At 42.5% G+C, this 25785-nt stretch overlaps 1 protein-coding gene across 6 annotated transcripts in view; it reads left to right on the top strand.

Annotated features, from left to right (window-relative positions):
- Positions 1-25785, top strand: part of DGCR2 (DiGeorge syndrome critical region gene 2) — a 67846-nt gene that overhangs the window by 11389 nt on the left and 30672 nt on the right. For 2 of the 6 annotated variants that reach the window (XM_072983541.2, XM_078381668.1), the window contains exons 2-3: positions 7558-7590; positions 16819-16941. The exons of 2 other annotated variants lie outside the window; for them this stretch is intronic. In XM_072983541.2, the coding sequence (XP_072839642.2) occupies positions 7558-7590; positions 16819-16941 (156 nt within the window). The remainder of the gene's footprint in view (positions 1-7557; positions 7591-16818; positions 16942-25785) is intronic. 2 more of the 6 variants (XM_072983543.2, XM_078381669.1) reach the window with 1 other exon arrangement.

The raw sequence follows: 25785 nt of genomic DNA, 5'->3' as shown, positions 1-25785 counted from the left end.
TGTGAGAAAACAATTCAAGTCACACACCATCCTTGTTGGTACTCCCAGTTCAAAACTGTGTTGGAAACTCTACACTTGCTTCTAATGCAAAAACAAAAAACAATCCCTCCAAAAAGCAGAAATAAACAAACAACCCACCCACAAGACACACTGATTCAACAAGCTAAGTGCATCTTTAACTGAAACTTGAGTAGATCCACTGAAATTAATGGGACTTATAAGTGATGCCTAGCTTACATGCATTTCACTGTGTCTGCTGTAGTTGAATCCAGTGCCCCTAACCCTAACCCCAGGTCTCATAGAGCTGGGGTCCCTCCCCTGATGTTTTGCCTTAAAAGTCTCATCAACCCCTTGGTGACAGTGGAACTTGCAGATTGAAACATCTTGAATAGCACAGGTTCCCTACAACAGAGCAGTGCTGCCCTGTTGCAATAAGGCACGCGTGCCACAGCTGGCATGTAGAGCCCTCTCTGTGAGCATGCGAGCCGTAAGTCGCTGGATTGCTACCCCGGCAGCCAAACCTGACGAGGAGGCTGGAGTCGTGGTACTAGCACTCCCACAGGCAGTGGGCTGGGATCCGGAGCAGCTGGCGCTGGTGGCGGTGGGCCGGCCGAGCTATAGGCAGTGGTGGGGTTGGGCATGATTGGAGACAGATCTGGAGTGAGGTCTGGAGGCATCTCCGTGCCCGAGATTCCCCCTTCTGCCGCTGCTTCTGCCACTTCTGCCGCCACCCGCTGGTTTTTTTTTCCTCTTCCCAGTTTGGGCACTTGGGATCAAAAAGGATTGCCATCACTGCAATAGAGGGACCTCAGCCTTTGTTGTCTTTCCTCCCAGGAATGATCTTAGGAGAGTGAGTGGGGCCGCAGGGGGAACTGGTGAGGAAGACTTCCAGGAGCATGATCTAGCCAGTCTCTAATCCCAGCCTCCTAGTGAACTTTGATTCCCAGTTGTTGTTGAGGAAAAGTCTTGCTTACTTGTATCTTAAACACTGCTTATATTTGATTAAAAAAACCCAAAATACTTTATGTTACTTGTAAACTGCTTTGGAAATATTTTTTTAAAATCAGGATTTACTTGATGGCACAGAATTATTAGGTGAGAAATAAGGCATTGTAATAAATTGGGAGAGATGGGTTTGTCGGTGCTAGTTGGGGAATGCCAGGCAAGGCACTGAAGTGTCGTCCCTTATACCTTTTCCATGCATTGTCATTGCACTTCCAAGCTAGCCTGTGCACATGTAGAGGACTTATAACACAGAGCATTACATTGAGGCTGATGGATTTTGAGCCTTGGCCTTGGTAATGGCGAGTGTGGAAATATTGTATGGCTTTGCTTTTCTGATCATATTCTTCTTGCATGGATAATTCTCGGATAGCCTGCAAAAGCAAGTTTAAGCAAAACGGGCTTGAGACCATGTGTGTTCCTCTTTCATGCTCCCCCTCCTTAGGCAATAACTGCAGCCACAGCTTTTCACTTCCTGCTGAGCATCAACAGTTCTGAAGAAGTCAGCAATTCTATTTTATTAAACAAATAAAAAAAGCAAAAGATGTGAGCAGTGAAAAAAAAAACAAAGTTAGATTCATGTTGCACCAAATGTCCTCAATCTAGTTTACATGGAAGACTGATAGATTTTTTTCCAAAGAAATACTGCTTTTATTAATGTCTACACCAGTGTATGTCAAGTAGCTTAACTGCAGCTGCTGTAGCACAGCGTGTTCAGTGGCAAAGCCCTTGTAGCAAAGTGAGAATAGCGGTATTTAGCTAATTCAGGTTCAGGTTCAGGAACTTTTATTGGCACACTGCATAGAATAAAACACAAACAAATTCAATAAAATACATCTAAAATGTTCGACGGCTAACAGGTGGGAAGAACCAGCCAATTTAGCTAATTACACCACAGAGTAGTGGATCTCAACCTTTGGGCTCAACTCCTATCCCTACTTAATGGGGAAGGATTCTGGAAGTCCTAGTCTTTGAGAAATACTGCCATAAAGATGCATGTAAAAATAACAGCAAAAATGGCCAGTGTGTGTGGTGTAGTGAATTGAGTGATGGGTTGCAACTCACAGGACCTTGGTGGTTGTATAAATGGCAGCATTGTACCCAGGTACAAGATTCCTGGTATGTGGTGGCACTGCGGGTTAAACCACAGAAGCCTCTGTTCTTGCAAGGTCGGAAGACCAGCAGTCGTAAGATCGAATCCACATGATGGAGTGGGCTCCCGTTATTTGTCCCAGCTCTTGCCAACCTAGCAGTTTGAAAGCATGTAAAAATGCGAGTAGATAAATAGGTACCACCTCGGTGGGAAGGTCATGGCATTCCGTGTCTAGTCGTGCTGGCCACGTGACCATGGAAACTGTTCAGACAAACGCTGGCTCTATGGCTTGGAAATGGGGATGAGCACTGTGCCCTAGAGTTGGACACGACTAGACTAAATGTCAAGGGGACTCTTTACCTTTACCTATGGCATTAGGTACTGCTACATTCCGAGGAGGGTGTAATGCTTGTAAAAGAATGTGATTTCTAAGGTCTCTGTAGCAGGAGTAATTGTGGTGTGTGTTTAAAGCTTAATATAAATAGCTCAACTTTAACTTTGTTGTGCCAACACTTTTCATGAAGATTGTTTGCCTTGTTTGAACTGCTGGATAGCTCAGTGGTTTAGATACCTGGCTGTGGAGCCAGAGGTTGGGAGTTCAATTCCCTACTGTGCCCCCTTGAAAGAGGCTGGTCTTGATGATCCGTCGGGTCCCTTCTAGCTCTCTACTTCTAAGATTATTACGGTGTTTGCTAGCATGAGATAAGCCAGTGTTCTGGTGAGCTGTACTAGTTCTTAGAAGGAAGAAAAGAAGGTGTTTGATCTAGATTTATAACTGCAGTTCTGTTTATTTAGGCAGCTTAGTTCAACTTCCCCTCAATTTGAGGATCTTTGGAAGCCTGGAAAATGCTTCCTTCTTTTACTAGGAGAAAAGCTCTCTTTGTTTTAAACACACTAAGCAGAGGGTGGCGGGGACGCTGAGAAGTTTTGAACCAGGGATTCTGTCCACGTATCTAAAAATGTCCTTGCCAGTCCTGATGTTCAGCCAAAACGGCACATCTCTTTAGTTTTTTTTTGGTTAATCTTACTGGTACTGCATCTGCCCCTTTCAGAACAAAGGGCAAAATCGCAAACACTGAGTCGGAGGCATAGACTTACAAGAGTAAAGGGTGGCTGGGTCGAAACCAGATTCACACGGAGCCATTCTAGTGTCTAGGTTTTTTTGATCTTGATATTCCTCGGCTGCAGCTGGCTCTAGTTCTGGATTTGTGCCACCTGAATACAGTTGGATGGTGTGCATGTGTTGTTGTTTGTTGTCAAGTAATTTCTGATTTAGAGTCATACATGGTCCTGGCCATGTGCGTCTGTGTATAAGCAACGTACCCTCTTTCAACCCCACTGGGCGCCTCCCTCTCTGTTGTGACTTCACCTCTGCATGTGCGCGCGCGACTCAGCCCCCCGTGCACAGGGTTCTGTTGAGACCAGGACCAAAGGGATTGAATGGAGGAGGAAGAAAGAAAGCTGCATGGAGGGAGGTGGAGTTGCATGTGCGCGCACAGCGTAGAGGGAACCTTTTGCATAAGGATTTTTCGGATTGTATATATTCACATTGTTGATTGAAATCCTACTGCTTAGAGTAGTTAGAGTAGGCCCGTTGAATAAGTGTGGATTTGATGAGTCAGCTTCTCCTTAACTACCTGCTCTTATTGCACAGAGCAAGAGGATTTCAGTCAGTGAATTGTTAGCAGTTTGATTCTCTGCTGTGTCTCCTGGGAGAAGAAACACCCCCATGTACTTTTTGGGGCAAGTTGCAAACAGTCCTAGAGTGCTACCAGTGGGAGGCGGCTTATCCATATTAGCTACAGTTGGGTCGATCAGAATTAACATTCTGTAAATTTTGAAATTATTGAAGTTCTGGAGCACTCTTCATCAAGTTTGATAGTGCAAAAGACTGAGAATGGGAGAGAAATGAACTCCCCCAATCAGAAGCCAGATGTTGCAGCTGCAAGCTCTGCAGTTTAGACCCAGGCCACAATTGAAGAGCTTGCAACTGAAAAAAATTGGGTACTAGTAGTTGTTTTGGTCAATATGCCAACAAGTTTGGAAAACTCAACAGTGGCCAGAGGACTGGAAAAGATCAGTCTACATCCCAATACCAAAGAAGGGCAGTGCCAAAGAATGCTCCAACTACCGGACAGTTGCACTCATCTCACACTCCAGCAAGGTTATGCTCAAAATACTAGAAGGTAGGCTTCAGCAGTATGTGGACCGAGAACTCCCAGAAGTACAAGCGGGATTCCAAAGGGGCAGAGGAACTCGAGACCAAATTGCCAACATGCGCTGGATTATGGAGAAAGCCAGAGAGTTCTAGAAAAACATCTACTTCTGCTTCATTGACTATGCAAAAGCCTTTGACTGTGTGGACCACAGCAAACTATGGCAAGTCCTAAAAGAAATGGGTGTGCCTGACCACCTTATCCATCTCCTGAGAAACCTATATGTGGGACAGGAAGCAACAGTTAGAACTGGATATGGAACAACGGATTGGTTCAAAATTGGGAAAGGAGTACGACAAGGCTGTATATTGTCACCCTGCTTATTTAACTTATATGCAGAATACATCATGCGGAAGGCTGGACTGGAGGAATCCCAAGCTGGAATTAAGATTGCAGGAAGAAATATCAACAACCTCCGATATGCAGATGATACCACTCTGATGGCGGAAAGTGAGGAGGAACTAAAGAACCTTGTAATGAGGGTGAAAGACGAGAGTGCAAAAAACGGTCTGAAACTCAACATCCAAAAAACTAAGATCATGGCCACTGGTCCCATCACCTCCTGGGAAATAGAAGGGGAAGATATGGAGGCAGTGACAGATTTTACTTTCTTGGGCTCCATGATCACTGCAGATGGAGACAACAGCCCCGAAATTAAAAGACGCCTGCTTCTTGGGAGGAAAGCAATGACAAACCTTGACAGCATCTTAAAAAGCAGAGACATCACCTTGCCAACAAAAGTCCGAATGGTCAAAGCTATGGTTTTTCCTGTAGTGTTGTATGGAAGTGAGAGCTGGACCATAAAGAAAGCAGACCGCCGAAGAATTGATGCCTTTGAATTGTGGTGCTGGAGGAGGCTCTTGAGAGTTCCCTGGACTGCAAAGAGAACAAACCTATCAATTCTAAAGGAAATCAACCCCGAGTGCTCATTGGAAGGACAGATCCTGAAGCTGAGGCTCCAGTACTTTGGCCATTTCATGAGAAGAGAAGACTGCTTGGAAAAGACTTTGATGTTGGGAAAGTGTGAAGGCAAGAGGAGAAGGGGAGGACTGAGAATGAGATGGTTGGACAGTGTCATCGAAGCAACCAACATGAATTTGACCCAACTCCGGGAGGCGGTGGAGGATAGGAGGGTCTGCCGTGCTCTGGTCCATGGGGTCACGAGGAGTCGGACACGACTAAACGACTGAACAAACAAACAATGTATTTGGGATAAGGAAATCATGGTTGATCCTCATTTCTGAACATATAAATACAGACTTCCGCTCAGATCTCTCTTCTGTCTTTGAAAGGCATCCGCTCCTGAATTAACATAATGCAGGAGTGGACAAAGTGCAACCTCCCTCTTGAGGTTGACTGTGGTTCTCTTTAGCCAAGATAATGTAGCAATGTTGAGAAGTTCAGGGAGATGCACCCCATCAGCATCTAAGAGTAACCATCTACGTAATTGTCAAATATAATGTTGCAATTATATAGAAGTATTTAAAATAATTTTTTACTAAATACAAACACAAACCACAATTTTGTGTATATATCTTGTCTTGGATTATTATTATGCAAAGAGAGTGCCAGCCTTGACCAATGACACTTTTGCTTCCTTGTTGTATGTGAATAGAATGTGTCACTGTGCTCCTTAAGCTATACAGTATATCTTTATCAAAATCTTAGTCATTCTGGTTGACTTGAAATCAGATCTTAATGCATTCTCGTTTGTTGTGCAGCTGTAGTGGTTTGATTGCTGCTCTTAGGGTACAATTTGGCATCATGTGACTTTGTTAGGCTCATCAGTCAATGAGAAAAGTTCATTTTTCTGTGTGAACCATATTTATATTCTCTAGGTTTTTGGTGTCAGAGATTTTTCAATTTCTTTGTACAAAGTTTCTTTGCAAACGCTTGTTTTAAAGGCTAGACAAGGATTAGCAACAGTCTTAATATTCTTCTTCATCATATGATTTGAGTTTAGTTGTACATGCTTATGAGTGAAGATAAAGGAGAAAAAGGTCATGAAATAAGCTTTTAATTGCTGCCAGGATGTAGAGACTTGGTCCAGTTATTTTGATACAGTACTTTTATTTCTGAAAAATGATATAATTTACGGAACAGGGTTTCAGCCACTGTGTTTTTGACGGGCTCTGCTACCATTTTATCCATATCTTTATCCATCTATTTATTACAGGCTTTTTGTATTGTCTCATTTCAAAATTTCAAAGTTTTATACTGTATTTATTACTTACATTCCTTCAATGAGCTCAGATCAGGTCAAAGCAGTATACAAAGTTATTTCCCTTAATATTATATTTTGTAACAACACAGTAAGGTAGGTCAGGCTGATTGAATGAGTAGTTTTAAGGCCTTCCTGTCAGTTTTATGGCTCAGTCATGACTGGAATCTGGATCTCCTAAGTCCAGCTCGCTTACCACTATACCTGTGCTGGACTTCCACTTTGTGGTCCATAGGCATGCTGGCCAAGGTGTAATGTTAAACACAGTTCTCAGTATATACAACCAGGATATTGAATAACAAAAATGTTTTGAGATTCTTCTGGGACATCATGCAGTTACATACAATTCAGCTAACTGTCATATTATCCTGGTGCACCGTTTCTGAACCTTTTAAAAACTCGTGCCCCTTTAAGAAACAAAATAATTTTTGGCCACACTTTCAAAACGGAATTGTTTTATTTGAAATAATAACAAATGAAATAAACACAAATGAAAAATCAATGCTATTATCAGACTACTGTATATATATATTAATCTGTCTTGAACAGGTTTAACAGGATGTTATAGACTGCTTCCTAAGAAATTGATAGCTATAATTGTTCCATCTTCCATTTTTTCAAATACAAGATTATAATAGTGAATATGTTCCCCTCCCAACTACATATTTCTCCCATCAAATCCTGACCTGATCGCCTCACAAGAGAGCATGCTTCATTGATTGTGAATCATTACATTAATACGGGTTTCTAATGTGGTGATGAAGGAACTGCTTCTGCTATTGAGTTTCCGCTTTCCTATCGTCATCTACGTACTAGTTTTTTCTTTCCATTAGAAAACTCTGCATGTTCATGAGAGTTGATTGTTCTCTTGTGTTTTGTGATTGAAGCCAGTAAATTTAAAATTCTCATCACTACCATAATTGATTCTTTGTTTATTTTAACAAAGGAACTTCTTACTTTTCTGGTATTGGTACATTTAAGTCTCCTATCATTTTGAAAGTTTTCTTTTACATTTCAAATTGCAGGTGCGAGGCTAGCCCTGGCGAGACTTCTTTCAGGTGAGTGTCTGAATGGGACAGAATGTTACAGGATCTAATACCTTAAGTACTAGCCTTTTAAAAGCCTCTTGGGTTCATGATTTTTTGACATTTTCTCTGAAAGCTTACTTAAAAAAAAGAAAAGAAAACCACCTCTTTATTCTGTTAAACTTTGATATTTGTAGTATTACTAAGGACAATATATATAAATTGATAGTTATCTCTATCATTTAGGCTCCAGGAACTGAGCTATTAATAGTTTCAAAATATAACAGTTTTAGTTTTGCATATATTCCTTCTCTATTTTGAAAACAAGTATAGATTTGGACAAAGACTCACAGCTAAGGGCATAAGTTGAGATCACAACAGCTGTGGGACAAGGCAGATAAACATCAGTGAGTTTTAAAAATCAAATTGATTTAAATAAAAATGATTTATTTATTTAAATAATCAAAAACCCAGTTTTAAAAAATGTATTTTTAAAACAAAATTTATTTATTAGATTTATATACCGCCCATCTAGAACGTGTCTACTCTGGGCGTTTTACATATAACATAAAAAGAAACTAAGGTAAAGTCCAGATTAATCACAGAGTCCAAGATGGGAAAGGAAGAAAAGAAGAAAGAGGGGGGAAAAAAAGAAAAGGGGAGTTAGGCTAGGTTAGTGATGTCTAACCTTTTTGAGCCTGAGTGCCCAAACTTGGGGAGGGGGGAACAAACACCCAGCGGGCACTGGGCAAAGCAGACGTGGCGGCAGAATGGGGAATCCTGGTCACGGAGGTGCCTCCTGACCCCACTCCAGGTCTGCCTCCAATCGTGCCCAACTCCCGCCAGTGCCAACTGCTCCGGATCCTGGCCCACCACCATGTCGGGGCTCCAGCACTGCGGTGCAGCCACCTCTTCAGATTTGGCTGCCAGAGGTAGCGATCCAGCGACTTACGGGTCGCGTGCCCGCTGTGGCACGTGTGCCATAGGTTCGCCATTGCTGGGCTAGGTAATGGCTGTAGGGAAGGCCTGCCTGTATAGCCATGTCTTTAAATCATTATTTAAATCAAATCCATCCTACTGATCGAGCATCTGTGTGACTACCATATGTGCAGAAGGATTTTTTTGGGTGTTTTGTTTTCAGTGCCTAGTGCATCTTGAATATTTACACTGGATTTTTTTGTCATTGGATGTTGGGGGAATGGTGGCGTTTTACAAGTTCAGGGGATGGCTGGAGAATACTAGAACTGGAAGAAACTGCCTTATGTTGAGACCATTGGTCGCATAACCCTATATGGCCAACTCTGGTAGTGGTTCTCTGTAGCTTCAGAAGGCTTTCCGAAGCCTACTTAAAAGATCTCTGGTATTTTGGCTTACTGTATATTGTGACAGTTAGCCAAGGGAAAGAATGTAAAAAGGCTCCTGATAGGTCAGACCAAAGGCCTGGCTCTCATAGTAGAGAGATGGGCAACATTTTTTTCTCCAACGGCTCTCAAATAGCCTACTGTCTTGTTGGCTGTAGGATATTGGGAGCTATAGGGGGAAAAAGAGTGATATTTCTTTTATCTAACTAAGTCTGATACCTGCAGGAAACACCCTCCCCCTCCCCAAAAGCAGGGCAAGAAAGCAATGGCTACCTTCTGCTTTGGTTTTGAAGTGACTGGAACAAAAAATGTATTGCGTCTCATTGAGAAGGTAGCATATAACCATCATTGCTAGTAGGCTTCAAGCTTCTAAGCAATTAAGATTTGCTTCCATTTTCCCCATTCCTTTTTGTTTTAACTTTTTACTTTTTACTTTTATTAGTTTTTTCTTATTTTGCATTGTGTCTGTTCTGTCTTGAATCTGCAAGTGGAAGCCTTTTTTTAAGTCTGCATGGCTGCATAGAAAATTTTAGAAATAATAATCCATCATAATCTAATGGGGATGCTGTATATAGTTATGGATACTGCTTAAAAGGTACTCTGTATTTCAGAATCATGAATGCAAATGTGAAGGAATTTGGAAGAAACAAACAGAAATTATTAAAAATCCAAAACAAATTAGGGGTAATATTCTTTTTGTTTTGTTTTCTTTTGCTTTGTCCGAGTTCTAATAATGTGTTTCCTGTGGACTTCAGTAGTAATTTAGAAATGACGTAAAGTCCTCAAAAGCTGTTGATGCCGTTGTGGGTGGGTTGAGCATGGATTGAATCTTCTTAACCTCTGAAATAAGTGAAGGTAAGCCGTAATGTTCACCTTTCCTCCCTCTTGCATGATTTACAGTTAGCTTGGTCACCGAGGTTGCCATTCTGGCTTTTCTTTGGTTCTGAATGATTATTCCTAAAAGCTGTGCTTTATTGTAATGTGTTTCTTTTATAGGAAGGGTATTTAAAAGCAAAAAATGCTACCCCTAAATGGGTCAGAGCTGTTGACTGTGGTGCAACATATGTTTTCTATAGTAGTCTAGCAGGACAGAGTTCTTAGCTGTCTTTGTGACCTCAATGTTTGTTCCAAGTAGGCGGCGTGATGATCAGGACAGGCCTATTTTTATTTCCTCCCTCTGGCTTGAGCCACTTCCGTGCTCCTTAAGACAAAGCACTTCACAATATAATGGAACTATTTGTTTTATTACGTAGCTTGTTTTGATTTTTTGATGAGCTTCACCCCACTTCCTTGACACATAATCTTGAAGTAAAATAACCCTTCAATTAGTCTGAAATTGCAGAAGCAAACAATACAGTTATGCAACAGTAGGAATAACTTTGATTTAAAAATAGTTCTGAAGCTAGGATTATGTGCATTGAGAGCAAGTAATATGTAAGCTTCAATAGTTCTGTGCTCCTGACATGAAATGGCGTTATTGCCATTTTGATAAGATTTCTAGTTCGCTGTAGAGAAGAATGACATTCATGCTTGAAAATTGCCTTACTACAGACAAATTTTTGCAGCAAGCTTTAACTGATTTTGATGTAATAAACTGTGTCCCCTGATGCTGTGTTGTAAAGGTGATCTTACCAAGGTTAATGATGGCTGTCTGTCAAGTGAATAGACATTTATCTTTTTTGCAGTTCTGTCACACATCCCTCCATGATAGTTATTAATGAATGCTGCAAAAATATCGTGCAGAATTCTTATGTATTTTACAAATATACTGCTACATATCAACTATTAAATATTTTGTTTGAATTCCTTTTTATAAATTTATAAATTTCAGGTTAACTTTCAGCGCTAAGGTTCAGATCTGTTGACTAGATCAAACTAGAATAGATCCTTCATTGAGTTTGTACACCAGTATAAATTCTGTTGATCCAGTGGGTATACTTTAGTTGGACTAGCAGTTGAATTTAGGTTTAAAAGTTTTTTGACATTAAGCAACAGAGCTTGTATTGTGTCCTGATATTTAAGAACAGATGTTAATTGTACTATCAATTGTATGAATTCTACAATGTACAGCGGTGCCTCGCATTACGACGTTAATTTGTTCCAGCGAAATCGCTGTAGAACGAAAATGTTGTAATACGAAATGAAAAAGCCCATCGAAACGCATTAAAACCCAATTAATGCGTTCCTATGGGTTTGAAACTCACCGTCCAGCAAAGATCCTCCATAGCGCGGCCATTTTCGCTGCCCGTGAAGCGAGGAATCCATCCCAGAAAAGAGCGGGGAGCCATTTTTTAAAACCCGGTGGCCATTTGGAAACCGCCGATCAGCTGCCTGAAAATCGTCGTTTTGCGAGAATTGGTTCCCGAAGCAGGGAACTGATCATCACAAAGCGAAATTCCCCCATAGGAAACATACACTGGTGAACTCTTCATCACAGAGAGGCCTGGACGTCCACAGAAGCTGGGTTTTGTGGGGGTTAAATAATCTGGAAATCCAGTGTGCCCCATTCCTATGTTAAGTCATTCCACCTGCTTCATTCTGATGTAAGATTTCCAGTGCACATAATTGTTATAAAAGCATTATAATATTGACAACATATTGGTTTGTTAAGATTGGACGTATTGCTGCCTGCAGTTTTTATCGCCATTTGTGCATTTGGGTGTTGGCCCAGGAATGTCATTAGCCTCTTGTTAATGGGCGATAGTTTGTTCTAGGACATATGTGAGTTTCCTTATGTAAATCGCCAGTAGGATTCTGGCCAGTGCTTTCTGGTACATAACTTGTTGCACCTTCTTAAGAAGATGCAAAGCACTGGTACCTCCAAAGTATTAAATATCTGATCTTTCACAAATTCTTTTTGATCCCTGAATTAAAGGTGTAGTGTAGAATGTACTGCACAGTGGTGCCCCGCATAGTGAGGTTAATCCGTTCCGGATTAACCATCGCTATTCGGAAACATCGCTAAACTGAATAGAAAAACCAGTGGGCCCCAAACTCACCGTTCAGCGATGTTCCTCCATAGCACAGGCATTTTTGCGCCCTCGGTAAGCGAGGGCAGGGTGCGAAAATGCTGCCCGTGGCCATTTTGGGTCTTCCGGTGGCCATTTTGGAACCGCCGAACAGCTGTTCCCCCGACATCGCAATGCGAAGATTGGTAAGCGAAACGCTTACCGATCGTTGCAAAGCGATTTTTGCCCATTGGAACCATCGGTATGCGATCGCATTAGCGATCCCAAAAAACGGATTGCTATGCGAATTCGTTGTTAAATGGTGCGCTCGTTATGCGAGGCACCACTGTATTGTGTGTGGATAGAGTGCCATTATCCACTCTCCTTTAAAGCCCCAAGTGTGCTATTCCCCACTCACCAAAATTGATATATTCTGCCAAATATTATCCGTATTACCAAACCCCATGTTGTTTTTAATTGCAGTATTCCAAATACAGTTATTGAGGGAAGCAGATTTGAAGAGGGAGAGCATGAGACCTGAAATTTTTATTTCTATCAGAAAATGCCATAGGTTAAAAACAGGTTGAGAGATACTGGGCCATGGAGTGTTTACACTGCTTTGCATTTAAGCACTGGCCTCATAGACATAATAGAAAAGCAGAGACCACAATGAACAAAGCAGTTGAATTCCTATTGTTTACCAAGTAGTGCTAGCATTTCATTTTCTCTCTCTTTCAAATTACATGACTTTTTTTAAAAAAATGCACCTTAAACAGTTTTCAGGATGAGAAATGCCACTGCATTGCCATTGTAAAGCCATATACCCAGTAGTTTAGTTTTAGAGCCATGGAAACCCGATGATTCTTTTAAAAAATTAAATCTGTGCTTCTCCTCCAGGGAGGTCAAGATAGCAAATATGGTTCTCTCCCCTGGCCATCCCACTCACGTTGATTTATCTGAGACACAATGATTGGCTTAAAGTTGCCCATTGAGCCTCATGGCTGAGCAGTGATTTGAACTTTCACCTCCCAAGTTCTAGATGGCTGTTGCATCTCAAAGGCTAGGTTTTAATGGAAAGTTTCTGTTCATGGGCGCTTAACAATGTTTGGATAGCACAGTTGTATATAAACCTGACATTTCTGAATACGGAGACTTGTGTCCATATTAGTCCATTTTTTGACACATTGAATTCCATGGTGCTTAAAATCTAATTATGACCACAAATGAGAAAGGTTACCTTTTAAAACAGCCGTTCCCAGAATGTCAGCATTGCCAGACTATAACTCTTAAGAGGCAATGCTGCGTGGTAGATTCCAGGAGTTGTAATTCAGAAAAACAGCTTTTGCTTTCTATGGGTTCTAACTGATTTGCCTCAGTGATATCAGTTCTATATTGGATCCAGGTCTGGGTCCAACATGCCCGTCTTGGATGCACATTATGTAGTGTGCTCCTAGTCCCTTGGTTTTAGAAAATGAGGTGGATTTCTGCGTTCATTAGCTTCCATTTAGAAGGCAGGTTTTGGTGCGTGCATCTGCTGGCATAGCTATGTGGAAATCTACTTTGACCACGTGGAGAAGAGTGTGCATTGATCAGTGAATAAATTTGCTTTGTAAAGCAGGGACAGAGCCTGGGAAAGTAACTTTCTTGGACAGTAGTTTCTGAGACTTTCGTTAGAAGTTTGTTTCCCAAGTCATGAAGCTGTGCGAGGCACCTCACAGATCCTGTTTTTTTCCAGGCTCTGAAGAAGATGGGTGGGAAATGTGTTGACTCTCTGGATCAACCATTCTCAACCTTCTTTTGGCCACGGCCATAAACACAGTATGAAAGAAATGTAGGCCAAACCAGGATTGTATAAATGCATAACAAACCTTATAAGGTGGTGTGTGAAGAATTGTTTCCAGTCTGTGGCCGCCTTCAAATGTGCCAGGGCCACCCCAGGGGGCCATATGGCCCCTATTGAGAATGGCTGTACTACATGATTTTGAATTGCAGTCTGTCTACCAGAACTGGCATAGTGATGGGGAACACGTGGCCCCACAAAACTAGAGGGGGGCATGCTCTCCATCCCTGTTGCAGAGATTGTCATGTGCCCTAGGATGGTTTGCTAAAGTACTACTTTCTCTACGTGCAGTTCATCTCTTTTCTCCACCCTTTTCCTATGATTCTTCCGGGGGAAATTACCGAGCTTATATGGTTGTTGCAGTAAAATGCTAAGCAGAATTGGTCCTGTGTCTACCAATGAAATATGGCATTGAGACGATCTAGTAGGTCTAACCTGTGCCTCATGTTTATGTTATTTGAATGCTCTGCATTTAGTTTAGAAGTCACTTTCTACACCCTTTCACCTTCCCTTAACAATTATTTCTGTAGCAGTTGGTAAGCTTTCTTGCCCCTGGCAAAGGGTTCCTTTTGGATACTTTCCCATTTGGATGGTTTCCACTTGTAAATTTCATTGTGTAATTTGTTTGCACAGACTGAGTACTTCCTTGTGAAAATATCCTGTTTAGCATTAACAGTAGTTTTTTTTTTTTTTTTTTTTTTTTGCTGAACATGCTTTCAGCAGGCATACTTCGTTGTTCTTTGTATATTTGACTGTTTTATGTTCACCAAGTTAACCTTATGGTTAAAAGAGGTTTGTAGCTGTAGCCCAGGGTTGGACTGAGTGTCATATATGAGCTCCATGTGACCAACTAGAAGCATTTTTTTGTCCTCCCAAGGCCACCTGTAAGGCCAACATTTTTTTTAAATTGAAGAGAAGCCCTTTATCCACTCCTGGCCACTTTCTGGAGCTGTGGTTTTACACTGGGGGCCTGGGGAGAGTCCCCTAAGCAACATCCTGGCACTCGGTGGTTTCATTAAAAAAACAAAATAAAAGGAAATGGTAGTTGGAGTCTACTGCCAACTGCCCCATTAAGTAGAAGGCTATCCTTGACATAACCAATGCATGGACCAACGTGGTGAAGGACTTGGTGTCAAGGTAGGGCCGCAGCTGATATGCCTTAGATGGAAATAGCATCTGTGGTCCACTCCACCTATCTGGGACTCCACTGATAATGCTGTATGCCCGTGCTGCGAATCTCATCCGCAGCAGAGAGAGTAATTCCCTCTAAGAGAGGGAATTATCCACCCAAAGGACCTCTATCTTGTCTGGGTTCAGCCTCAATCTGTTGGCCCCCATCTACTTGAGTACTGCAGCCAGGCAGCGCTCAAGGGGCAGGATGGCATCCAGAAAGGTGGAGGGAGAGATAAACCTGTGTGTCATTGGCATATTGGTGACATGCCACTCCAAATCTCCAGATGACTTCCTTTGGCAGCCTCATATAGATACAGTGGTGCCCCGCTTGATGACAATAATCTGTTCCGTTAAAATCACTGTTAAGCGATATCGTCAAGTGAAAGAAAAAACCATTGAAATGCATTGAAAACCGGTTCAATGTGTTCCAATGGGTGAAATACCTCTTTGTCCAGCAAAGATCCTCCATAGGGGAAGCCATTTCCGGTCGCTGTCTTCCGGAAATAGGTCCGAAAAACAGCGGGCGGCCATTTTGAAACCCGACGATCAGCTGTTTTTGATGAAGACTCGGTTCCCGAAGCAGGGAACTGATCGTCGTAAAGCGGATTTTCCCCATTCAATCATCGTGAAGCGATTTCATCGTCAAGCGGGGTAATCGTCAAGCGGGGCACCATTGTATTAAACAGCAACAAGGAGATGATTGTCCCCTAAGAGAGTCCAAGGGGTAGAGGCCATCTCCCAAAGTTGCACTCTCTGGGGGTAGTCCTCCAGGAAGGACAGCCAGGACAAAGCTAAGCCACTGATCCCCAGTCCAGAGATCCTCCCCAGGAGGATATTATAGTCGATGGCATCAAAGGATACTAAGAGGTCGAGGAGGACCAGCAGGGACATTTTACCCCATCAGCCTCCTTCAGAAGGTCATCATGCAGGGTGACTGGTGCCATCTCCGTGCCATGATGCGGCCTGAATCCGTCCATGGAAGCCGTGGTTTCCAAGAACTCAAGAGCTGGCCCGAAAACTTCAGTCTCAACATGGATGTTGAAGTCACCCAAAAACCTGGAGGACCTCAGTGACGCTGCTGAGGCGAAGTTTGCCATCACCGGAAAGGAGAGTGCTGGTTTGTGGGGAGCATGATAAACCAGCCCAATCCCAAGTCCATCCCTTGCCCCCAAAGAGGCGTGGAGGGCCTCTAGGCCTGGAATTGCCAAAGCAGGGAGCCTGACGGCTCCTAAGATGTCTTTATAAACAGTGGCTACTCCCCCCATCCTGTCCCTCCAGTTCTCCCCTGATGTTGGATGGAATAACCAGGTAGGCTTATTAAGGACAGGGCCACGTTCCCCCACCTTGCTGCTCAGTGTTGTCGATTGTAGGCATAGAGTATTTATTTATTTTATTTATTTATTAAATTTATACCCCGCCCCTCTAGACCATGTCTACTCAGGGCGGCTAGAGTGTGCGAAAGAGTGCCTTGTCTAAAGTAGCCTGTTGAATTTCTGGCAGAAGAGAAATCTGTTAGAAGGATCATACTTGCTCACATGAACCTAGGAGAAAACTGCTAACATTGACTAACATGTATTGTGAAATGTATAGCTCTCCAGAATAATTGTTTGCTCAGCTTTAGAGAGGCTACAGCTGTTTTGAACTGTGTTTTAAAAGTTTTCCTAGTGGTGTTACATTAGGACTGGAAGATTGTTTTCTTCTTGCTCTTAGTAGCAATAGCAGCAGCAGTAGTAGTAAGTACTCACAGAATGACATTTATGCTCAGGTTGCTTTGAGGTTGATGGTCCAATTCAGCCTTCTGCCAAACAGCACTAATCCACAGTCTAGAACCGAGGTCACCGAAACTGGGTTAGCACAGCACAGTTTGCAAGAGGAGAGATCACTTTTGACCTTATTTGACCTGCCCTCTTCAGCCGTCTCCTCCTTTCATGTCTTGCAGAGCTGCGCTGCATTCCTGGGCAATTTGCATGTCGTAGTGGTTCCATCCAGTGCATCCCTTTGAACTGGCAGTGTGATGGATGGCCGACCTGTGAGGATGAGAGTGACGAAGTTGACTGTCCAAGTAAGTGTCCTTGAAAACAGAGCTTGGAAGCGCCTGGTTGTAAACAACAGTTTCCTTGTAGGATTACTTCACTCCTTTTACAGTGTAATTGTGAATGGTTTTCAAGTTACTGTTATAGTTGCTAATTGTGTGGTGCCTCACTACATAGATTTCTTTTGTACCACAGACCAGCAGATTGTAGCATTCTGCTTCTTTAAATAAATTAACAAAAACAACTATTTCCTTTTAAATAAACTATATAATGGTAACTAGTAGACATGGGATATTTGTATCCGCATATCAAGGGATATGAATATCAGCACCAGAGGAAACCGAACCTTCTTCCCAGAAGCTGCTGGTCCACTTACTGCTCCCTGTGTAGTGTGCAGGGCTGTTGTCAGCCGCATAGTGGCAATTGTGGAAGTAGCTTGGCTGGTGCTTCTCTACACAGCCTCTGATGAGGAGGCAGGATGATGAATCCCCTGCTCAGCTGCTGAGTGGTTGGCTGTGTAGAGAGGTGGAGAAGTGCCAGCCAGGCTATTTCTACGATTGACACTATGCAGCTGATGATGGCCGAGTGCACTGCAGGATATATGAATACGAATATCCCATGTCTATTAACTAGCAACTTTAGGGGAGGAGCATCTTGGAAAGTCAACTGTAACTATTTTGAAAGTTTTTTTTCCTAGCACTTACCTAAAATGAATTGCATGTTGCACGTAATGTAGGAATGATGTCGCAGCCATTGAGGCCTTCATAGCGGCACGATAATAGCTAAAATGTTTGGAGCAACATCTGGTTAGGAAATTGTGCCTGAGATTTTTTGTCCAATTTTGTTCACAGATCTGAAAAATCTGTCTTCTCAGTGATGTTTGCCTGTTGTACTAATGGCGTTTGTTAAGAGGTGGAAGACTTTGCATCTTCCAAAATATTTTGAACTTCAGCTCTTAGAAGCCTTAACCAACATTTCCAGGAATAAAGGATGATAGAAGTTGTAGTCCAAAACATCAGGAAAAACCAAAGTCCACAACCCTGCTCTGGCTAAATTTCATTGCCCTTTGCTCAGGCTTTAAATCTAGATGGTCTTTACGGTTCTGAATGAGCTTGATTGTGGTTTGTGGTTTCTTCAGTTATATCGTTCAAAATCTAGTATGGAAAAACTTTTAAGATGAGTCAGACATTGTTTAATGTCAAATTTGAAAGCTTCTTAACATGTGTAAATTATGTTACTATTTAAAACAAACTGGCTTCAAGTAAAGCTGGAAGATCAGAATGTTGAGTGATTTCCTTGGCAGGAAAAGAATATGTAGCATTGTAATCAAAGAATCTGGTAAGATTACATGAGAGATATTCTTTTTTCTCCTTCTCCTAATCAGTGGCGTGTACTTGCCAGTCTTTTTGTCTGTGTTTGCCATTTGTGTTCATCTAGAAGCACAGATGGAGAGCTGTGTTTGTCTTGGCTGAATAATTTCAGTCTTAATTTGCAAAAGAGTGGCAGTTTCTAGGTTTCCTAATTAAAAACAGTTATAGTATATGCCCAATAGCAGAATCTGAACAGTGCAGACAAAGAAGAGAGTTTACTGTATATAATGTTACATGGAAGAGAGGCAGCTAGCAGTGGGTGTAAGAAGTGAAAGGATGCTGAGTGTAAGAACTTGAAAGATAATTAAAAGAGGTGGTGATGCCTGTATTACACTATCACGGGTTCTGAAATTTTTAAAACATTATTTTCCTGAAGATATGCAAACTGGGCGTATAAAATAATGGAGGCATGAAACATCAATATTTTATACCCAACACAATGCACGTTCATATTTTCTCCAGTGGGATAAATAGCAGCTTTATATTGGGAGGTTTAGACCATTGAAATCAAATTTTTAGAAGGGGAGAGAGTCTTCCTTCATTCCTGCTGTTCCAATCAAAATTGTAATACTCCCTTGGAGTTGTTCTAATTAAAAAGAAATATCAGATCTGACTAGAGATTTCTGTATTAAGTGTAGTTGCTGCCTAGGGAGGCATCTCTTATTTTTCTTCAGCTTAGAATGGCAGTTTTCAGCTTTTATTTGATTTCAGAGATGGCCAAAATGTGGTCCCAGGCTCCAAGTTACCCCCAAGATTATTATTATTGTTATTTTTGGGAGACCTCTTGGTGCTAGATTTATTTATTTACAATTTATTTACAATATTTTTTAGCCGCACCATTGCCAGTGGCTTCTGGCAATGTTCCCTGCCAATGTTCCCTGCTGGAAAAAGGGAACAGTTTAGGTCTTCTTCAGGAAGACTCGAAGAACATTTCTCTAAAATGGGGTGCATGGCTTCGAAGCCTTCCAAACAAAATGTGGCAACAACTAAGTAGAATTCTACAACCCAGAAGAACCCCCCCCAAACTTTTTAGGGCTCACAAGGCTCATGGTGGGTACAGTTTATACATCCCTGAATTTCCCAGGCCCACTTTATGTGGGCTGCCACATCTTAAAATTTTGATAAGCCATCATCTAAAGCCCATGATTCTCAGCCTTGGGGCCCCAGATGTTCTTGAACTAAAACTCCCAGAGGCCTTTGCCAGTTGCCGTGCTGGCCAGGGTTTCTGGGAGTTTTAGTCCAACCCAAGGTTGGAAGCCACTGATCTAAGCAAATTATTTGAAACATGCATCAACTATACTTACTGTGAGTTCCTTGTATCAGCTGGTGGTAGACATACAAGCTGCACAATATCTTTATTGTTGGGATCAGAACTGGTCTTAAGTATGTGTCCATGGAGCCTCCCCACCTGCATATTTGTGTAGCCAGAATTTTAATCTACGTGTCATCTTAGCAATACAGTAGGACCAGATACCATGCAATATGAATAGCATTTGCTGTTAAGGTAATGTTTTGTGTTTTTCAGCATGGGGGGGACTTGGAACTGGTCCTCTGTGATTACAGGGGGTCCTACTCTACTGCATATCAGTTTAGTGCCCTTTAGATATACACTAATTCTTCAGTGAATACTGTAGTCCTGCTTCATATTTCTTCCTTCCTATCTCTTCTCCCCATGCAAAGCTTTTCAGCAACCAAATTATATTAGATTCTAGCTTAGGTCCTGTTGCTCAAATAGATTTTTTGGGGGGCTAACTTTTTCCCGCTGTGCCCCTCTCCAATAACCAGCAATATTTTGAAGTCATTGGATTTGCATCTTTGATCATTTGCTGCAAAAGGATTAAAGTCCCTCTGGCTGCCACTGACATGTTTGCATGCTTGAGATTACTGGGAAGATTTGCACAGCATGTGCCTATTTTTGCCTTCTGTGTCCTATTCACATGATGCAATGTTCTGCTGCTTTTTGAGAACTGGCAGATTTGCCGGTTAAAAGAGGTTGGCAATAAGATTCATGCTGTAAGACCCAGGGGTTGTGTATTGTGGCTGGTGCCACCTCTTGTTCTTCGGTAACTTTGTAAGTGATAACTCTCCCCCCCCCCCCCCCTTTACTTTTCAGTGATGTTAAGCTGACTGCTACTTAAAGCTACACCTTTCAAGCTTGGTTGGCAATAGGCATTTTCTAACAGTCTCTCCCTTGCTTCTGAAACGCCTTGCCCAAGTCAGATGGCTCTGTAGCTTTTTGATTCAGAGGGCCCGTGTGTTACTCATAAACTCCTCACCTCTCCATGTACCTTTCCAGCCTTCCCTTTGTCATAGAGATAAGAACATAAGCTGTACTCAGTCCAACCAAAGACCTATGAAGTCCACCATTCGGTTCACACAGTGGCCAGCTCGTGGTCTGTGGGAGGTCCATCGGGAGCACATGAATGCTTCTACACCCTCGCTCTCACATTCCCCAACAACTGATAAAAAGAGGCATACTGTCTCTGATGCTGGAACTGATACATGGTCACCTCAGTAGTATGGAAGCTATTGAGAGCCTTAACCTCCCTTGATCAGTTTATCTGATCCCTTTGGGGAATGAGGAGGATGGAGAACATGTGTGTGTGTCTAAATGTTGGACGGCACCTCCTGTGGTTATTTATTATATTAGCTAGAGTTAATGGGAGTTGTACAGCATCACTTGGAGGGGCACACAGCCCCCGTCTCTACTGGGACAGCAGCTTCATACAAAGTAATGTTCCTTTTATGCACTACTAGACTGGGAGATGCTGGGAGTTGTGGTCCAAAAAGAACTTTTTTTGCAAGCTGTAAAATAATATCTTAAATGTCCAATCCCCTTTATCTGTTAGTGCAGTGGTCCCCAACCTTTTCCGAACTGTGGGCTGGTTGGGGGGGGTGGGGTCTGTGCATGGAGGGTGGAGTCTGTGCGCGGGGAGGCAAGGCCGGGTGGACAGGCCGTGGTTACAAGTGTGTGTGTGTGTGTGTGAGAGAGAGAGAGAGAGTACATGCTGGGGTGCGGGATATCTGGTCTTGCCAAGGTCACGGACCAGCAATGAGCTGCAGGCTGCAGGTCGGGGACCCCTGTGTTAGTGGATCCTGCCTGCCTCTTCCTCTTTTACTGCTGTAAATGCCCTCTTTTCTTGCATGGAACAAATGCATTCTTCCCAGCAGTCCTGGGTTGAGAGAGCCTGTCCCACTTAGGTCTTGTGCAAAGAAAATTACTGCATTTGCCCATCACTTTGGAACAGTTGGTTTGGAGAAATGCTTTTTATATCATATGAATATCAAGATCAGAGGTTGGATATTTTATTTTTTGGGACTACAGTACCGAGGATTCCCCAGAGAGTAGGATATAATACTGGCTAGGAAATTCTGGGAGTAACCATACAAAACAAAACAACAACAACAACAACAACAACAACAACAACAACAACAAACAAGCAATCCGTTCTTCGCTCTACTTAGAATGTTACTGGTTCTCCTTCGCATCAGTTACTTCTGTACGAACACTCCAGGGGAAAGACGTCCTCCTGGTTTGTTGGTGGTGACCTCTAACATGAGGCATTTTTGGCACCTGTCTTTTTGGGGGGTTGAGGGAAGCAGGATTTGTATAGACAATCCTATCTTTAGTTGTTTGTTTATGGGTTGAATTGCCAGTTTTACCTCCCCTCCCCATATGCGGTAATAAAGAGCTGTATATGTTCTGCAAAAGGAATGTATCATACTTCTAATTCATCAAGTGAGTGGACATTATTTCTTCTTCTTCTTTTTGGTAGGTGAGAGCGAATCTTGATAGTTTAGCAGCTCTTAGATGTTCTGCTTTTAAGAGCTCAGGATTGAACATGAACTTCTGCATACCTGCTTCCAAAGTGCTTTTAGCTTTCCCTTCTATAAGAAACCTTATTGCTGTCGACGCTTTGAAAGATCTCAGTTCTGGTTTTCCCTATACATAAATGTTTGAAGCGGGGACAAATGGAAGATTTCTGCATCTGCTGCTGCACATCGTGGAAAGGAGAAAACACGATTTTTGCTCTCCTTCATCCTTGCAGCTGCTGTGATCTTTGTACTGTATCTGCGTTTCTGCGCTTCTGATGTTGCACTGCTCTCAGAAGCAGATTGTGTGTATAGGCAGTCTGTTAACAGGGCTTAGCTGGGTGACGTATTTGCAAAGCTTCAAGAAAATGAAATGTTCTGAAAGCAGCCTCTTTTAGTACCAGTAGGGTCAGAATCAAGGGTAGAGAAAAAGAAGTAACTTATTCACAGGACACATAGTGAAGGATTGGAATTTGCTGCCACAAGGCGTTGTGACGGCTGGCCACTTGGATGGCTTTGGAAGGGAAGCCTGCATTTGAGGAGGATGGGACACCCAGTGGGTGCTTGTTGTCATTCATACGTAGCCCCTCACAATATCAGAGAATGTGTGGCTCTTTATATACAGTATGTTGCTGGTGAGCATCAGAGCTGGTGAGCATTCATAGCAGTCGTATTTGTATCTTGCTTGTGGGCTTCCCTTAGGCAAATTGTTTGGCACTCTGTGAACAGAATCCTCGACTCTTAAGAGCCCAGAGGGTACATTTGTTTGTGTTGTTTTTGAGTCAGAACAGAGCGAAAGGTTGATCTGTGTCTGAATTTCCTTCCTTGGGAGGAAAGTACAGCTTCTGCCATGACTTTTTGCTTTAAATCAAAGCCTCCCTTCTGTTGGAATTTTCTGTTTGGTTCAGTTTAGACTTTGGTTCCCCAAATGAAACGATCTGTCTGACTTTGACCGACCGGAACCAAAGGGGCTGAAAACGATTGCTTCGTGGAGGAAAGTTGTGTGGAGGGCTGTGGACTTGCGGAGGTGCACACTATAGAGAGAACCTTTGTGGCGTGTATTGCAGTGTTGAGTAAAGTAAAGGTTCCCCTTGACAATTTGTCCAGTCGTGTCCGACTCTAGGCAGCGGTGCTCATCTCCATTTCCAACCCATAGAGCTAGTGTTTATCCGCAGACAATCCTCCGTGGTCACGTGGCCAGTGTGACTGGACATGGAACGCCATTTACCTTCCCACCGAGGTGGTACCTATTTATCTACTCGCATTTTTTGCATTTTGCATGCTTTCGACCCGCTAGGTTGGCGGGAGCTGGGACAAGCGACGGGGGCTCACTCAGTCACGTGGATTTGTTCTGATGACTGCAGATCTTTTGACCTTACAGCACAGGGGCTTCAGCAGTTTAACCTGCAGTGCCACCAACAGTTAAATGAGTTGCTCCTTGTTGCACGTCAAGTCACAGAATTGGCTTGCAATAAGGGATACAAGTAGAAACCCGTTAAGTAACAACAGTTCTCTGTCATTGCACTTTGCTAGTATGAATCACCGATAGGATTTTGGCCAATTACAGTGGTGCCCCGCTTGACGACAATAATCCTTTCCAGCAAAATCGCTGTAGAGCGAAATCGTCGTCCAGCGAAATAAAAAAACCCATTGAAATGCATTGAAAACCGGTTCAATGAATTCCAATGGGGAAAATACCTGCTCGTTTTGTGAAGACCCTCCATAGGGGGCCTTTTTCCGATGCCTGTATAGTGAGCAATCATTCCTGAAAACAGTGGGGAGCCATTTTGCACAGCAGGCGGCCATTTTGAAAACCCAACGATCACCTGTTTTTGATGGTTGTAATACGAAAAACTTGTTCCCGAAGCAGGGAACCGATTGTCATCAAACGAAAATCTCCCATAGAATCATTGTTTTGCGATCGCAAAAACATCGTCGTCAAGCAATTTTGTCATATAACAAGGTAGTCGTCAAGCAGGGCACCCCTGTACTATAAAAATCTGTTGCCCCATGTTTATATATTACCGTATTTTTTGCACCGTAAGACGCACCTGGCCATAAGGCACACCTAATTTTTAAATACCAAAAATTAAAATAAAATAAAAATAAACAGAGTACGTCCCACGCTGGGACTACAAACAAACAAACAAAAACCCAAAGCAACATAGAAACATACGCCCAGCCCAAATCTACCCTCCAAAACCCACCCAGTACATTTTTAAAAAAAGTAAAAAGCAGCACCTTACAGGTCCAAAGCCTCCCGGAGGTCCTCAGAAGCCAGCGATGGTGGCGGGGGGGCGACCCCTACGGGGCCTTCTGAGGCCTCGGGAGGCATCAGAAACCAGCGATGGCAGTGTGTGTGTGTGTGTGTGTGTGTGTGAACAGTATTTGCTTCATAAGAGGCACACACTCCCCCCCACGTTTTTTGGTAAAAAAAGTGTGTCTTATGGTGCGAAAAATACGGTAGTTGTTTTCAGTAATGTGTTGTGATGCTCTTTTTTAAAAACAGCACTAAAATTATCACAGAGCTCTCAGAGCTACCCAGAGGGTGAAAAGAGATGTAGGTCTTATTAGACGTACCCTACCAGGTGAATGAATGAAGGAGTTGCAGAGGTAAGTGAGTAGATCCTCCTGGTTGTCTATATTGTTTGAAAAGATTGGACCTCTCAGAGCTAGGCTTGCCGGTCTGAAGGTCTGAACAAGTTGCTTATCTTGGTTTCACTTCCTACACTTGGAAGGTCAGTCTGTGTTTTCTCTCTGTTTCTCCCCCTCCTTTGCTTTTCACAGTTCTCCCACATGTACTCCACAGTTTTCTCACAGCCCTGTTACTGGTTTCTTTTGTCCTGGAGGGAACGAAAAAAAAAGACTTTGCACCAAGTGTGTGTGCGTGTGTGCACCTGTTGGTGTTTTATAACTGATGGGATGTTTGTCAGTTTTTTTGTCACATGAAAAGTCAAGAGTTTTACTTCCAACTTTTGCTCTTGTTATCATTTTTTCTTTCAGTTAGAGACTGTGAAAAGGGGAATGATTGCTTGTAGTTTCTCAGGGCATAAGAAATTCTAGACAGGAAAGCTTTAGCCATCCTGGTTCTTAACATTTCCCCTTTATGTTGGAACACATTCATTTGATTGAAGAATATTCCCTTTTCTGTTCGTGCCTTGCAGTGGAGGAACGAGATGGTTCTCTACTGTTCCAATGATATGCATGTACTTTCAGTTCTGCTTGGGCATGATCCAATTAAAAATTTAATCACATGGGATTTAAGTCAATTAGGTCATTGATCTCTTTTTTGGGGAGGGGAATTGCTACATTGGTAAAGAAGCATTTCTAAAGCAAGAAACCTAATTTCTGTGCTTGAGACGATGCACATACATCATAGCGTGCATCATTGTAGAAGAGGCTTTTCTCCTTTGTGTGAAGAGGAGAATGTCTGTTCTAGATTGTGCTTGTGTGGCTTTTCAAAGCCCTGGACTGAAGCCCATTTGGAGCACAGTCCCATTTGCCTTAATGGGCAGGACTCCACTGCAGTGAAAGAAATAGATGTATATGTACTAAATAACCAGCTGTTCAGGATCACTTTTGTTGTAGCTTTTCAAGGTTGCTTCGTCTAGGTCACTTAACACAAAGTAGAGTTTCTTGGCAAACATAAGAATTTTGTTTACCTGTTTTGAGCAAATAAACCAAATAAAC

Source organism: Pogona vitticeps, chromosome 14 (genome assembly GCF_051106095.1).
Source record: "Pogona vitticeps strain Pit_001003342236 chromosome 14, PviZW2.1, whole genome shotgun sequence".
Classification (NCBI taxonomy): domain Eukaryota; kingdom Metazoa; phylum Chordata; class Lepidosauria; order Squamata; family Agamidae; genus Pogona; species Pogona vitticeps.
Note: the sequence above shows the minus strand (reverse complement) of the source record. Positions and strands in the feature narration are given on the sequence as shown.